We start from the raw sequence: 16,700 nt of genomic DNA on the forward strand, positions 1-16,700 counted from the left end.
AAGAACCGAAGAGAGCAGGGAGCCGAGCTGTGCTCTCGGCTCTGGAGACTGTCATTCAAGCCAGACAGGAGGATTTGGTCCATACTGTGTGTCCATATGGGTCCATATTTTGTCCCCATACTGTGTGTCCATCCCCTTAGAAGAGGAGGATCTGAGTTATTAATCAGCGTGTTTCAAAAGTCCTCAGAGTCACTTAAACTGATCCTGCTGACTCTTACCCAGTGCTCTTTCCAGGCAGCTTAAGTTAACCCAGCAGCTAGTTCAGTGCCAAGTACTGCGGGATTTATCTGCTTTCCTTTCATCCACTCCTAGTCAAAGATGCCGCTTTTCAGAAGTAGAGACGTTTTATGTCCCTTGGAAAGCATACATGGCCATTGCTCTAAAAAACAGTCCCCCCTGTGCTCTGGGACAGGGGTGCCAGCAGCTTTCCCGGCTCAGAAGGCTCTGAGGTAATGACAAGGAAACAGTGCCCAGAGGAGAAAACCAGACTCTTTCTGGGGGATCTCACCTTCCGTGGTACTACAGGGAGGAGTAAATGATTTCACATGCTGACACCTACGAATTCTGATAGTTTCCACAGTTTCTCACTACATTTTAAAAAATCCGAATTTGGGTAGTTGTGTCTGTGAAAATACCAGATGTGCCCACCAAGGAAAATTGTTTCTATTGAGGCAACTTAAAGTAGGATAAACCCCTGCAAATAACAGGCCAGTGGGTTTTCTAATCAAGGAAATATGCCTTCTGGTTTCAGTGTGGTGTAAGACCTCCTCGTGCAGGGACTGGCATTCCTCTCTCTGGAGAGAAGAGGGCAGCCCAGTGAGGCGTTCCAGCCCGCACAATGTGCGGCTCTTCCTGAATGCATGTTGCATTAGCACAGGACAAAACTAACCGTGCCACTTAGCCGGCCTCTCCTGGAGGGAAGAGGGAGCCTTTCAGTCATCAATCTTTCATCTCCCCTCTGCTGACACAGGAAGGTCTGCCCGGGGTTCTCGGGGCTTTACATCAGCATCTTTTGACGCTAAGATGCTAAACACAATCTTCCTTCTGGATTTTAAGGAAGGAGCATGTTTCAAGATCCAGACCCCCATTTTGCAGCTTAGGCCATTATTTTCTCAGCGGTACGATGTCCTGATATCACTTTCTGTCGTCTGCGCCACGTGGTTATTGCCTAATTTATCTTACTTTTGTATTGCTCTTTCTCCAGACCAAACCATTCCTGCGGACGTACAGGAACAGCAACTACACGTACCTGCCGGTGGAGCCCACTGATGAGCCGACAGAGGTACTGCTGCACCTTTTGCTACGTTCAGGCAAACTGTGCAGAGCTGTAGCTGGTGACAGTTTGCACGCCATCCTGAATGTTGATGAGAGAGAGGGGTCTTGCACTGCTTTTTTTCCCTGCGTAAACAAACGCTACGCTCTCCCTCAAGCCTCTCTGTAGCACTGGAGCTATGCTTTTAGTGGGCAATTCCTGCTCTTCCACTGAACCTCAATAGCAACAGCTCTCGCAGTGAGAGGGTAAAGAAATGAAACAGCAGAGTAAAGGAACAGTTTCCTCTCTGAGCTAAAAATAAGCCCAGCTGTCCTTTCTTGCCCCTGCAACCAGCCTTTAACTGACGGCTGAGAGCGGAGCCTGTTGCACCGTTTTTTGCAAGAACAGGTGAATTTGTCCTGATGTTTTTGAACAATAACTGTGCCTTCACAAGACCGCTGCTCCCTGAGGTTTTTCTCTGAATGACAGAACTGTGGATTCATAGAGTAATTGGTGTTGGAAGGGACCTCAGGACATGCCCAGTCTAATCTCCTGTGCCGGGAGCAGCCAGCTCGGAGATCAGTGTAAGCAAACTTGTTCGCTCTTGCAGGGGCTGCTCATGACAATAGTTACAGCCTTCCCCTCACTGACGCCTTAGCTGATGTTGTTGCCCGCTACCAGAAACCACGGGTTCATTAGCTGTCTCTGCTGGTGAGCCGAGATGTTCTGTGACGTGTGGGTGACTCAATTTCTTCAGCTGCTGGAACAAATAGTGATTATATTACTGACAAATGGATGGCAAAGTCCAATTATCTAGAGGCTGATGACTCTCTTTACTGAAACTTTGAAGCTTCAAGTTTTTCTCAGTTTATACTTTTTTCAGTTTAAACTTTCAAGTTTATATTCAGTGAGAGCAAGCCCTTGAAAATTTCTAGGAAAAGAACAGATTCTAGCAAGGTACACAGGAAATAATACAAACATAACACATTAATAAAGTAACTTTTCAGAGGAGTTTATTGCTGATTTTTGGTTTGTTGTTACATCTGATCTCTTTTGAGACAGAGCAGGGCTTAACCTGGAGAGCCCACCTTCTAGGTCACGGGCAAACTCTTCAGGCTGTAGAGAAGGGGAAAAATAATCTTCCTTATGGAACTTTGTCATAAGCAATATTTCTAGATTAAATGTTTTGCCTTTGAAGAAGTGTTATGCTTTTGCTAGAAAATTTCACCAAAAGTAATGAATGTTTGGACAGTGTTTCACAAAGAGGAAAGGACTGTTGAGCTATGTAGGCACCAAACTAGGACCTATGTCTTAGTGTGGTTTTGCTCCTCACTGCACAATTAAAGCATAGATGAACTCCCTATTATCTTCACACCACAAGGCGAACCACATTTGTAACTTGCTCTTTCAGAATTGGGGCAGTGACCTCTCGTGTTCTGGACAGACTTCATCCAGTCGTGTCCCAACATCAGGTGAGGAAGAACTTGTAAACTCCAATTACAAACAGGAAAGATTTCACCTTTTGTTATTAAAACAATGGGCTCCTGAAATGGTGCACCCCGGGTGGAAAACAGACAATGAAAGCTGATATATTTGGCAGCAAAGGAAGAAAGTTTGTCTTGCCATAGACACAGAGCTCTGTGCCGCAGCAGGAGTGCTCTCCAGGGAGAATGCAACCACATTTCTCACATACATCCATCAGACGAGGCCATGTGGCAGATGACACTTGTCTAGGTAGGTGAGTGGCTCAGCAAGGTTAACCGACCTGGGGAGCCTACGCTGACAAGCAGGGCGGCAGCTGTGTGCAGCTGGAAGCCTTTACAGGGAGACTGCTAATAGGAAGGGTTGACCTAGGCCCCAAACCTGAAAACCAATTTAAAAGGGTTGATGCATGCGTCCCTAAATGTACCTAACCCGTCTTCACTTCTTTCCTGAGCTGTTTTAAGTTCCATTTATTTCTGTGCTAGTTGAGCACTCTACTGCAAGCAAAGGCAAGAAGTTGGAGGCTCTTTCCCCCTCAAAGTCTGTAAAGCTGCCATCAGAACCAAAGACTTGCATCTTTATCCTGTTAAGCAGTATTTTGTGTCAGTTATCAATAATCCTGCTCTTTTCACCTACTGTCTTTCAGTACACAAGCTACGACCTGCTGACATCAAGGCCGTAGGAGCACTGGGAGATTCCCTGACTGTGAGTACTGCTGCATCCCCACGTTTAGAATGGGACGAGCAATTGTCAATGTCTGCCTCCACAGGATTGTGCTGGGCGCCATCAGATGGAACACAGATTGCTTTGGCTGCACAAGGCAAAACTCATCTCCCCAAGTCCCTCTGCAGAGAACTGGCGTGAAGGGATACAAGTGACACTGGCAATTGTGTGATCCAGCAAGGAGTAATTCAGGGCAGGCAGAAATGGGATGACATTCTCTATTGCCCAGCCTTTATTCCAGTGTTTTTGAAAAGGAAAGTGTCTGCCTTATAGGAATAGCCTTTTCTGACATGAAAAAAGAGCAAGCGATGGGAGAACTTGATGAAAATTCCTATGGAAATAATTGATTACAGAATAAAGTGCTTCTCACTTGATAGCTCTCAGTTCAGTATTTCAGAATTTGCTTTTAGATGTTGCTTCCTGGTTTTGGCATCTTCCAGTTAAAACTCCAATGTATTTTGTGTACGAAGAAATGTAAACTGCAAAGAGTAGGCACAGAAAAGAAGGGCCCCGGAACAGGGAATACTGCAGATCTGCACTGAAGTTTGCTGAGGAAAAGTTCCAGAATTACCCAGCAGTACAGAATTGTTCTGGCATGGGATGAAAGCAAACACTTGTGTCAACAGTTCCCATGAATTTTCACTCCTGAGCTAAACTGGTGCTCGTTCTAGCAGCTTCAGCTCCTGTAGAGCTCAGAGTGGAAGGGACTGAAGCCCTGAAATGCTCAGCTTATTCACAGGCATCTTCACCTCTGAAACGGATTTGGTTGGACCTGATGCACTCCCGGCTTTCCCCCACCACCACCGAGCTTTGAACTTTTCTTAGAAGACCTCAGTAATGACTCTGCAGTCTCCATCCTATCCTTTGCCATGACTCTTGCAACTGCTTGGATTCCTCCCCTACATCTAGCGCTAGACACGAGCACCCATCTCTTCTAAATCTTAATTCTTTTAGTACACAAAGTGTCCCAGAGAGCCTGCAAGGCAGTTTTCCATACTGCCACTATTCATGCAGTTCCTATCTGCTGCCGTTGCCCCAGCAAAGAGTGATTGGGGGTTTTAATTGATTTGTTACTGGGAGTGAGAGGCTGCAGCAGCAAAACTCTCCTAGTCAACTGAGGCATTGATTTTCTGCCTGGTGTTTCCCACAAGAGCCTGAACACAGCCCGTGCTTATGGCTGAATTGAGGCCATGGCTTCTTGAAAAAACCAAAATTGAGTGAACACTAAAACAATAAAGCTGCATTTTCACGACTGCTGTCCTGAACGCACTGACCGTGCTGGAGGTCTGTCCCAGCCCTGAGCTACTCAAACTCATCACAAACGTCCTTATTCTGATGTCTTTGTTTCTTTATTTTTAAACGATGTTGAAGTTCACGCTGTAGGAAGGCTGCTCTCAGTCTAGAGGCAGCTAGAGGTTAACGAGACATTGAGCAACTCAGTCACAGCACAGGCTAGAACGCATCTGTCTGACAGCACCAACACACAGCGAAAGCAGCAGGCGTGAGAACGTGCTTACCTGTGCTGGTAGAAAAGCCTGCCTGCTCCTCCTGAAGTCTGTGGCTAGACCAGCAGACTGTGTCCAGCGGAGGAAAAGTGGATTTTATACCAAAGATTTGTTTTCTTGGCAGAATGAAAAGCAAATCCTCTGCTGATTTATTTAGAGCTAAAACTGGCTGGGAATTTTTCATCACCGATTTTTGTGGGGGTTTTTTCAGGGTTATTAGATCTGTTGCAACCAGTGTTCTTTAGGAAGTACCAAAATCAAACATTTTTGAGCAAAATGCAAACAAATACAGAGATGTTGGTGTTAATCTGGGTCCCACTGGGTTGCAGTTCTAGAGCCTTACGTCCTTGACCTTTACGGCCTGATGCGTTCTGGCTGGGCTGCATCCCCTCTGATGCTCTGTGGTCTCCTGTCTAGATGAGCTGCTTTTGTAGCTGAGGAGAAACCCCTGAATTTGAAGTGTGGGAGATGCAGGACTACCCAGAGGCCAGAGTCTGATGGTGAATAAAGACATGGACTAAAACTGGGATATTGCAACAGCTTGGCTGGATGCAGAGTAAAGCTACCAAAACGCTTCAGTGCTTTGAATTCCGATGTCTGTCCTACCTAAACCTGTAGCTCTTTTCTCTTCTGGTATGTTGTAAATTATTCCTTCCGTCCTTTTCAGACCGGAGTAGGAGCCAGTGAAACCGATCTACACACAGGCTGGAGGGGACTTTCCTGGAGGTGAAAATGCTTCATTTTCTCCATATTTGTCCACAGACACAGTTAGAAGTGTGGGTTACCTGGCCGTGTGGTTACATACCTGAGTATGTAAACGCAGGGGTAGGATGCTGAGATCAAGTGTTGCTTGGTCAGGATGGGAGGAGTCGGGATGGGAGGAGAAAAGGCGTGATGCTTGGAGTGGGGAGTACACGTGTGGGGTTTTGTGGGGCTTTTGTTGCTTCTGGGTTTTAACCAGATCCAGTTGCTACCAGTACGGTCCTGCGTGTCTGACAGTACCGGCTTAGCAATAGGAGTGAACTCCTTTAGTCTCTGGCGGGTGTCTCCAGAGCTTATCAAAACACTCCTGTTGCTGTGATTATCTAATGCAGCGTCTAAGGCTAGAGCACCTGTGAGAGCGTGGATTGACGGGAACATGGTGAGAGCACTGCACGCGTGTGCCATGAAGATGTCCCAGACATCTTTGCTGTTGTGAAGTGGGCAAAGACAACACGCGTCAGAGTGGGTGTGAATCTCAATATCCATGCGCCACCTGCTTCGTACAGGTGGACGTATGGTTGATATGTGTGTGTGCATGGACACGTTCTTCCCTTCATCCTTTCTTCGCCCCTTGCCTGTCCAACAGGCACAGATCTCTCCAGGAGAGGCTGCCAGAAGCAGTATAAGCATGGATTGGCTGTGCACAGGGACGAGTTCTGAGTGGTAGAGGCAGAGGCTCTTTCCATAATCAAGAGTGCAGAATCCCAGAGAGGTGGTTAGTGAGGGTTTAATGCGGTCTCTCTTCTACGCGTGACTGCACACATGCGTAATTTCAGCAAGGTCACGTGGAGCAAATTTGAGGAAATATGTCTTTCTGTAAGAGGCGTCCCAGCATGTCCCCAGGAAAAATCATTTCTCCTGGTATGCTCTATTCCCAGTCTGGAGGCACGGCTGCTACCTGAGCTGGTGCCCTGCTCGATTTAACGTGAAATCTCCTTTCAGTACTTACCCTGAGTTTATCTCCTTTTTCCTCTATGAGGTTAGTCTGGTGGGTGGGTGGGTTTATTTTCCATACTGGGCTGCTACAGCAATGCATGGCAACAGTAAGGCAGGTGGTAGCAGGTTTAACCCTACTTGATGATTTTGTTCTTTCTCTTTGTAGTATTGGAGGTGATGGGACCCTGGAGACCCAGACTACCTTACCCAGTGAGTATCCCCGAAAAATTAGTGTGAGAAAAGAGAAAGGCGAGTATTACTCTGAAAGCAGGCTAGGCGGATGCTAGGAAACATCCGGAAACGGTCCTGCTTTCCTTGTGCAGTTAGAGATGAGCAGTGCGTGTGCGCCACAGCTGAAACCCAGACCAACCTGACTCGCTGGGAGGTGGAGGGGCTGAACCAACCTCACAGGATCTGCATGTGATCGTATTGTCCTTTTGACAGAGATGGTTAGGAGTAAAAGTGCTGAAGGTGACAGAGGTTCCTGGCAGAGCCGCTCCTCCCTGACTCCATTTGGTGCTGCCCAGGGCCTGACAGCCACGGGCAAACAAAGCGTTACAGAGCAGTTAGTGGTCCATCGAGCTGGGCCTCTTCCCAAGGCTCTGGTTCCTCCTGAGCATTTCAAGTTGCACTGGAAAAAATCCAACCCCGCTGCCAGTGTCGTTCCCTGGTGCTCTCCAGAGTTGGTCCCTGGTGGTTGCCATAGAAACCATCCCGTGGCCAGCGGGACCATCCTTTAGAAGGCACTTCTCCAGGGTTTGCGTGTGATCGGTGCTGTGGAGCAGCTGGATGGTGTCTGACACAGTGGGCGATAAAACCCCATTCGCTGTGTCTTGTGCCGCCCTGCCCCTGTGCGTGAGGAGCAACAGCAGCTTGTTTCTTTTACGGGGTGCGAGCGAGACCCTGCAGAGAGGTTTCGGGCAGCGCTACAGACACTGCAGCAGTGATAGTTGTCAGAGATCACATTTCCCTGCTGAGGGTGTCGGAAGTCTGGAAGTGTGAATAAAATTCACTTCTCTGCAGTAAATATTACCCTGATGGGTGGCTGGAAGAGGGGGAGGTCAAGGCACTGACTCGGAGCAACCGCTCCTGGTGCATGAAGGAAAGTAACCATGATTACTCAAGGCCATGGGGAGAAATAGCGACAGGGCTGAAGTTCAGACAGGAACTCAAGTCTCCAAAGCAGGTAGGACTACAGCTTCTGCAAGGTCCCAGAGACTGAGGGGAAAACCCGGGTCCGTATTCCCACCGCTTGGTCAGCTTGCGCTTCCACGGGAGGGAACGCTGCTGCCCGTACTTCGGACAGGTAAACATGGTGGTTTTTCTTTTGAAGATATCTTGAGAAAATTCAACCCGAACCTGTTTGGCTTCTCCACCGGCAGCTCTAAGGAGACGGCTGGATTCAACGTTGCGCAGGGAGGTGCTACAGCGCGGTAAGACGGTCACACCCAGAGAAGGCAAAGGGGAGAGAACTGAGGGACTGGCGGGTTAGCTTTGAAGAGCCTGTCAAGGTTGAGTTAGCACTGATGGATGACCTGTACTGAGCATGTTTCTGTGATCTCACGGCTTTGTTTTTTAAATTCAGTGTTGGGGGGTTTGTTTTCGTCTCTTTCTGAAGCAGAGACAGTGAGGAACTTCCTATCTTCCTTTGACTTGCGCCCAGAATTTCTGAGTCAATGCCTTAGTTATGCTTTTAATTCTACTGGTACCTTTTTCTGCCCAGCCTCTAGGTCCCTGATTCACAGTAGATTCTGTAGTGAGAAAAACATCTCTCCTTTGTCCCTTGGTTTCCATGAAACATCCCTCAAACTAACAGAAGCCCACCACTACCCTGATGGCGCTAAAAACTGTTCATGTTGTAGTGCAAAGAGAAAGAGCAGCTGGGGACTGATCCCCTTCTCCTGAAGGATCAGCCTTTAAACTTAGTGCCCGTGCATTTCTGGACAGCTGGCAAAGCCCGCGTAGCTGCTGAACACTTCCTGGGTGCCCGTAGCACAGACTTAGGGTGATTGATACAGCTCTGGGAGTTCAAATCACACACCCACGTCTGCAAGGGTGCTGACTTACGCCAGTGTGTTGGGAGCTCAGGTTTCCAGCTGCTGTCTCAGCAGGGTCTGTGCTTCAGCCTGCGGATGTTGCACCCTGCCTAGGGCTGGCCTTTGAACTGCCCAGCCTGGCAGTCCCCGCGTATGCCGTGTCCTCCAGACAGACGGTAGGATTTGCAGGCCAGCCGAGGAAGGCTGGCTCAGGTGCCCAGCTTCTGTGTGAGCACCAAACTCCCCCACGAGTTTCCCAAGGGGTTATGCAGCGACGCGCCTCCGCATCTGGGCACTGGTGGCTTTCTCTAAACAAAACGCTCTTAAACCAACTCTGAGATAGGAAGAGTTCACTCCAGCCACCTGCCTCTAGGCAGCCATCCTAGCTGAAGCCCTTTCCCATCCGATTATTCCGCTGAATAATTCTGATTCTGGTCCTTCCATGGTTGCTTGTCCTTCTGAGGCATCACTTTCCATGCACCGATTCCTGCAGGTCCTAAGATTCCCTGACATGAGAAGGGGGAGAGCAGTAAGTTGGTGTGTTCTGAGCACGCATCTAAAATGCTTCTGTCCTCTCTACAGCAATCTGTCAGCCCAAGCACAGGAACTGGTGGAGCTAATGAGAAGCAGCTCGGTAAGTGGAACGCGAGCCACTCCCCAACGCTCCTGTGGTCTCTGGGAGATGGCTTTGATGGATGGGACGCTGCAGCAGTGAGAGTGCTTTGCTGATGAAGAGGAGTCTGCGTCCTTGTCTCAGCTGTCCTTTCCCAGAGCAGTGTGCCAGGGATCAGCCTTCAGCAGATAACTGACCCGCACAGATCCTCGCAGGCAAGGCGCAAACAGTTGAGCAGAGACTAATGTAGGACGTGGTGTGGCCAGGGGACGTAAGGATGGTTGTGAGGAAGAAGAGAGATCTGAAGGCTCTGGAGAGATCACGGGGCTGCTCAGATGAGCGGCAGCATTCACAGAGGGGGTCATAAAGGCTGGGTGTAAGATCGATGGAGGAGACAGACGAGGACTTCCAGGGAGATTAGGCCCTCTGAAACTCCAGTGCTGAACAGGCAAATGATGAACTGGTGGCCAGGAACCTCGGGGTTGGGCGAATCCCTGTCACGCCACAAGCTTGTAGGGGATCTAGTGTGTGGACCAGCCCGCTGTGCCAGCTCCACTGAGGGCTACAGAGGGCACCCAAAGGGTGACTTCTTTTTGATGCAGTGGATGCTGCTGTAGTTTGTGGTGGGGGGAGGAATGCTGGGACAAAACCAAGGCTGCCCAGCTGCGGGTGTTGGCTGAATGTGAGCGGGTGACTGTCTGGGAGTGAGCTGTGGGTTCAGGGAGAGCTCCCTGTGAGGGAACAGGAGTGCCTGCTGCTCCTTGGCTCGGGCTGAACGGGACAGGAAGGCTCCGAATAAGCAGGATTCGTCAAAGCACGTGCCTGTCCTTGCCAGCACCCTCGATGGGTGCTGTGCTGACCCTGCTGTCAGCTGCTCTGCGATACCGATCGTTCAGCAGAGTGAAGGGAGCTGGCGTGGCTCTTTGCTCAACCAGCACGTGGCTCTAGAGCTGCGTTTTATTCACTGCTTTTTACGCACCTTTAAAAAGATGGGGGGGACGTCCCTGCTGCGCCGTGCCTCTTCACGACAGGCTTTCTGAGCAAAGTGCTGGCTGAGGAGGAGAATCCAGCCCTGAGGGTGATTCCCAGGCCCTTCCTCTGTTTGTGGGCTCCTTTTGCAGATGCGTGTTGTGTGAATGCACCACACTAAAAATAGCTGCCTTTGATTCCTTTCTTTGTACTGAGCATTACAAAGAGTTTTGATGAGATCCAGCTCTGGGCAGTGCTGTTTGTGAGCTCGTGGTGACGGGGATGCTGCAGCTGCCCTTGTATGAGCTCAGTGGCGTCACCAGCCTCCCAGGCTCTTCTATTTCAACCCAGCTCTCTGCTCTCTCCTGGCCGTGGCGTACTGCTTGTCCAGCTGGCAGGGATCCCCAGCAGCCCCAGTTTCATGGCTCCGTGAGTCAGTCACTCCAGCATCCCCTCCTGCACTGCTTTGTCCCTGCTCTGCCTGTGGTGCTCTGCCACAGCTGGCAAACCTCTGTCCAGCCCTGTCCCAAAGTGAACATCTGTTTAGGGACCTTTGCTGCCCTGACAGATCTTGTCTGCTGAAGGGGACTTCCTTATGAAAGGCATGTTGAACTGCAGCTAGACTAGCAAACTGTTCCCCTTTCCGCCCGGACGGATGCTCTTCCTCTGCCAGCCCCCCTCAGCACACCTCCTCCCTCGGCTCCGTGCAGCTGCCTGCACCCCATTAACCCCAGCCGTGACTGTCGCCTCTCCGCACCTAAGCCGTGGATGCTGCAATCTGTTTGTTATGTGCCCCCAGAAAATCAACTTCAAGGAAGATTGGAAGCTGATCACTGTCTTCGTTGGAGGCAACGACCTATGCCAGTACTGCCTGGACAAGGTTTGTGTTTCTGAATCAGGCTCATCCAGGCGCTTGGCAAGTGACCAGCCCTGGCACTTCAACCTTCCTCTCTCTCTGCAAGCCAAAGGTCCTCATTGTTTAAAAAGCACTTGGAAGTCCCACTCCTTTCATCTGTATCATAGCAGAAGCAAATGCATGGCTTTTAGTACTGCAGTGCTGTAGCTCGGGGGTAATGCATCGTTTCAAACCCAGCAACCTGCCCGGTACCGAACACACACCGAGGATAGCCTGGAGAGCTCGCCCAGCTTCACGGGACAGAGCCATCGAGACAGTGCGGTGCCTCAGGCACGTTGTTGTGGGGACGCAAGTGATGTTTTATTCTGGGAAGTGTCTCCATGCAGTAATTATTGAGGATGCCTAATTCAGAGAGATATCGAAAGAACTAACACCTATTTGTAGTGAAAATGGTGTCTTTGATCTCACCGCCAGCAGTCATCCCCTCTGGAAAGGCCCCTGCGGCACAGACTGGGGCTCTGGACCCCAGCTCGTTGAGATGACTGGTGAGCGTCCTCTCCGTTTGCCCATCTGCCTTCAGAGGCTGCCGCCCGGAGGCTCTCCCCCGCAGCCACACCTCGATAACCACAGGCACAAGGTCATTCTGCCTGTGGGTTCTGTGGGGCCTCTACATCAACTGCCCCAGACGGCAGCTTAGGAACAAGGTATCGCGCTGTTCATAAGACAGACCAGCCTGATCTGGTCCCCTAAATGACAAATGAAATCCAGAAATGCGATTCGCGCAGTCGTTCATCAGGCAGAGGCTCTGCCCAGAACTATCAGATACCTTGGGATGTCCTACGGAGATTTAGGGACTGTTAAGCGGCACGAACACAAGCAGTGTGTGACCTGTGCACGTGTGGCCACAGACCTCCCGACCTGACCACACATCTGCCTGCCAAGGCAAAAAGGGGCACTGAGCCGGGATTCCTTCTCCAGGACTGCGCTGCAGCTGGAGTCCATGGGCTCCTTTGTGCAGGTGAAACAGTCAAACTTGCTGGTTCCTGAAAGCAGGCTGGTCCCATTTTGATTAGTTTGGTTTCTCTGTTGATTGTACAGGAAACCTACTCAGCACAAAAGTACGTGAAGCACCTTCAGGACACCCTGGATCTGCTCTATGAGGAGGTAAGCTTTTGAGACACCCTGGTGAGCTCTGTCCCTGGCAAGCACAGTGACGCCTTTCTCAACTCTGAGAGGCTGTCCGTGATTGTTTTGGACGAGGTCATCTTCCTAACGCTGGAGTCGGACCACTCCTCAGCACTGCGTTTCCAGAGCGCTGTTAGATCACACCCTGGGCGGCACTGCCGGGCCAGCTGTGCGTTTCACCAAGCACAGCACAACCCTGCTGCCGGTTCCGGTGGCCAGACCAACCGTCCACAGCATCCTTTACCCCAGAGAAACTGTGCACCGCTTCTTTCCCCCTTTGTGGGGGTATCGTGTCCCGTGACTTGTTGTGTCTGGTTGTCCTAATCCCTGCAGCTCCCAAGGGTCTTTGTCAACGTGGTGGAGATGCTGGAGCTGTCTGTACTGCGCCAGATCGCAGCAAGCTCTCCGGGGTGCGCTGTGGCAGTAAGGTAGGTCAGCCAAACGGGTCGTGCCTTTGCAGGGATACTTTATAGGCTCAACCTACACCGCTTCGGCAGAGCAGGACGTGCACACAGAGCAGCCTTAACCCAATGCGCCGGTTCCCGTCGAAGGGGACTGGGGCACTCCCTGTAGAAAGCAGTGGCACCTTTATAGGGGTCAGCAGGGACACGGGAGGGCCCTGCGGTCCAGCAGAGAAAGGTGTAACAAAGGCCGGGGGGTGGAAGCTGATACCGAGGGAACTCAATGAGGGCAGGCACCGATCTTTAATAACAGAAGCGATTAACTCCAGGAACATGCTAGAAGGGAACATAATGAACTGACTGTCTCATGTGATGTCTTCGTGTTCACTCCAGGCATGTTTCTTAGAGGCTGAGTTTCAGTGAAGCACCAGTTATTGCCTCTTGATGTGGGGGTAACAGAACGAAACACAGTGGTCCGAGGAGTCGGACTACGTGAACAACTTGGTTCTTCTACCTTTAAACCCCCAGATTTCAAAAATCTGCTGAGAGCCTCTGTGGAGGTGTTTGGGGGTTTTCATTCTAACCCGTGTGATTTCCTGCTCACATGAGGCCTCCCGAGCGCTGCTCATTTAGACTCAGGAGCTGTGGACCCTGCAGCTACTCCCCAGGAAGAAAAAGGCAGCAGGGGTTGTTTTTTTTCTGCAGTTCTGTCCATGTCCAAGCCAACGAGGTGGCTCTCCTGCAGCACGTGAGCACCGATCCTGAGCTGCTTGAAGCAGACAGTTGCTGAAGAATTGCACAGGCTATTCTAGGTTGGCTTTTAATTCTAGCATTTCTCTCATTGAAGGAATGTTTGCCCGTGTTTCCTAAACCCTGAGGAAAATTCTTCCGAACTACATGAAATGAAGGCAGTTAACAGAGATTTTCAGGTAACAGCTTGATTGGTCATCTTCACCCGTGTGTCTTTATATTGCTGACAAATGGGGGAGGAGCCTTGTAAGTAATTTTTCTGTTTGCAACCACACAACTCCATCCAGGCTGAAGTCTTGCAGCTGATCTACAGTGGTCGCTACGGAGGGCGCGAGGACTTTGCAGCTGTCGTGCAGCCGTTTTTCCGGAACACCTTGTTGCCCCTGGACAGCGTAGGTCCTGTTTTTCTTTCCGCTTTCGCAAGGGTCAGTATCTTGATTTCTCTAAGGCAGTCAGATCCCTGCCACAGGGATGGCGTTTTCTTCTCTTTGCACAGTCCGGCAGCACGGGGTGGACCCTGCGGTAAGAGTGACAGAGGAGAAGGCAGGAAAGCTGGTGCTGCCTGTGAGCCAGAATGCCCCCAGGAATCGTTTGTAGTGTGCAAGCATTAAAGCTCAGCTCCCCGAGGGCCACTGGCAGAGTCCACATTACAGAGGTGGCTGTTGGTGTAATGACAAATTGAGGTTTGCTGTGAAAGCTGCAGGGTGAAGTCGATCAGGCTGTGTCACACAGAAGGTCTCAAGATGTGGCACTCAGCCCACAGTTAGGACTATCCATGTTTATCTGCAGTGTCCAAGTCTTAGTGTGTCGCTTATAGGAAGACACCGTTGGTGTGAGGCGGGTGGGCTGAGTACAGAGCGCCGTGAGATCTGGTGGGTCAGACCTCCAAGGTGGAAATGTGCTGAGAAACACCTTTTTGCTTTTATCACAGCACGGCAAGCCAGATCTGAGCTTCTTCGCTGCAGACTGCTTTCATTTCAGCCGACGAGGCTACGCAGAGATGGCTGTGGCTCTCTGGAACAACATGGTAAGAGGTTCCGCCCCAGACCCCTATGCGTCTGTGATAGCAGTCCCTGGAAAAGATCAGGAGAAAGGTGTCTGGAACAGAACAGGGAGCAAGGAACAGCACTGCTCTCCTAAGAGGAGGGGGGCTGCTCCGCTCTGAGACCCTTCTCAGTCCTCATCACTTAGGAACACAATCCAAAATGATCACATTGTGTGGAACAGGGGAAGTCTTCTGCTCGTTTGAACAGAGAAGTGCCAAGAGTCACTTTCTCCAAGGAGGAGAAAACTCATCACCGTGTTTACTTTTGCTTTCCTCTCCTTCAGCTGGACCCGGTTGGGGAAAAGCAGACGTACAACAACTTTACCCACGACAGATCCAAACCCAGGTGTCCAAACCTGGTAAGTAAAGGTCAGGATGGCCGTACTCCCCAGGAACCACTGCTGGTTTTCTCCTTTCTCCTCATTGGTAAAGTTCTTTAAAAGAACATCTTTGGGAAGGCTTTAAAGAGCAAAAACGCTCTCCTCTTTTGTTACGTGCAGGGGAATGTAACTCACAATTTAATGCAACAAAAAAAAAAAAGCTGAAAGCCTCTCACTTGAGGCAGTTTTGATGAATCTCCGTGTTTCTGTCGGCTTGTCTGCAGCAAGCCAGTTCCAGGACAATGCCGTTGTTCTCTGAGATGGCTCCTGTCTTTGTTCTGGAACTTCCAGGCACTAGGGCAGGAAAGAGCTGGAGCAAGGACAGGCAGAAGCAGCTGATGGTCTCTCTAAAGACTGACAGGTCCTCTCTGGGAAGGGGTGGTGGCATCTTGCCTGAATGCTGCCTGGTGAGTGGTCTGTGGTCTTAAAAGCTTTGCTCCCCTGTTGTAGGAGAAACCTTTTCTGTCCACCCTGGGAAACAGTGACTTCCGAAATTCCGATCTCAGCTTGGAAGAAGGCGACCTTTTGGTGCCCTACTGGGCTGTCATCGTGGCTGCGGTAGCTGGAGCCCTGGTGGGTTCTCTACTCCTCTGGCTTGTGTCAGGAAGAAGAGCCAAGAGGCGCCAGCGTGAGAGGCACCAGCGTCAGACTGACACGAGAAGGCATATCCAGAAGACGTCCCTGTAAAGCGAATGGAGCGATCGCCTGTCTGTGCTAGGGCCCTGCCGGGGCGCAGGGAGCAGCACAATGACACAACTGTTGGACAGAGACAAAGCATCTCTTGGCCGGGGATTTGGGGGGCACAATAATCTTGATCAGGAATGTGCTGTGGAGTTCGCTTCTGCAGATCGGGTGGAGGGTGAGGTTCAAAGCAGCTGCTTCCGCAATGCTCTTCCTGGGAAGCGGGAATTTCTTCTCTGGTGTGCAGCAGGGCCTCTGGACAGAAATGTTGTACCTGATTTGGCAACTTGGCCTGGCTGAACCCATCTCGTGGACCTGGGGTGAGTTCAGCGCTCTCAGGCTGCTGCCTCCATGACTGCTCTCCAAGGAAGAATCAGCAATGTTTTCTTTCCAAATTCCAGTTGGGCATTGGGAGGAGGGTGCTCCTGGAAGTTAAGACATTTCCTGGTTTATCCTTGCAAGTCAGTTCGTATGATGCACTAGTTCAGATGATGTTTGCAGGTTTCCTGTGATCTTGTTCTCCACTATCTTTGTGACTTCCTGTGTCAAATACTGCAAATGTAGGTTGACAGAAGCCAAAGGGGGGCTTGCACTGCTATGATGATGGGTTTTGGGGTTTGGTGGTTTTTTTTGAGATGCACTACATTTAATGATAAAAAAACTGGCTGAAGCGCCAGGCCCAGAGAGTGGTGGTGAATGGAGACAAATCCACGTGGCGGCTGATCACCAATGGTGTCCCCCAGGGCTCAGTGTTGGGGTCTGTCCTCTTCAACATCTTTATCAATAGTCTAGATGAGGGGATGGAATGCCCCCTCAGTCAGTTTGCAGATGCCTGAAGGGCAGGAGGCTCCAGAGGGCTCTGGACAGGATGCCACTAGAGGAAAAAGACAGAAAAACATGTCCAGAAGAATTTTGTGTGGTGCTGAAGACTGCTAAAGCTCTGCCCAAGAACTGCCAACCGTCGGAACTGCTTCTGGCCCAGGTCCCATCCTCCCGTGTTTCCCCTCCCCCGGGCAGCACTCACCTGCCAGCACAGCTTCAGCGCTGAGGTCGAGCAGAACGTGGACACAGACAGGACCCACTCTCGTGGAAATAATCCACATTCGTTAGACAGTGCAGGAGAA

General features: G+C 50.5%; 1 protein-coding gene across 1 annotated transcript in view; it reads left to right on the top strand.

The window, feature by feature from the left end:
* Positions 1 to 15,468, top strand: part of PLB1 (phospholipase B1) — a gene marked incomplete at both ends in the record, with an annotated part of 50,026 nt that extends 34,558 nt beyond the window's left edge. The window contains 9 exons of the mRNA XM_010141968.1: positions 1,205 to 1,282; positions 11,078 to 11,158; positions 11,715 to 11,783; positions 12,233 to 12,298; positions 12,653 to 12,742; positions 13,758 to 13,862; positions 14,402 to 14,497; positions 14,800 to 14,874; positions 15,346 to 15,468. Of these exons, the coding sequence (XP_010140270.1) occupies positions 1,205 to 1,282; positions 11,078 to 11,158; positions 11,715 to 11,783; positions 12,233 to 12,298; positions 12,653 to 12,742; positions 13,758 to 13,862; positions 14,402 to 14,497; positions 14,800 to 14,874; positions 15,346 to 15,468 (783 nt within the window). The remainder of the gene's footprint in view (positions 1 to 1,204; positions 1,283 to 11,077; positions 11,159 to 11,714; positions 11,784 to 12,232; positions 12,299 to 12,652; positions 12,743 to 13,757; positions 13,863 to 14,401; positions 14,498 to 14,799; positions 14,875 to 15,345) is intronic.
* Positions 15,469 to 16,700: the final 1,232 nt, after the last annotated feature.

Source organism: Buceros rhinoceros, unplaced genomic scaffold, assembly GCF_000710305.1.
Source record: "Buceros rhinoceros silvestris isolate BGI_N320 unplaced genomic scaffold, ASM71030v1 scaffold17178, whole genome shotgun sequence".
Taxonomy (NCBI): domain Eukaryota; kingdom Metazoa; phylum Chordata; class Aves; order Bucerotiformes; family Bucerotidae; genus Buceros; species Buceros rhinoceros.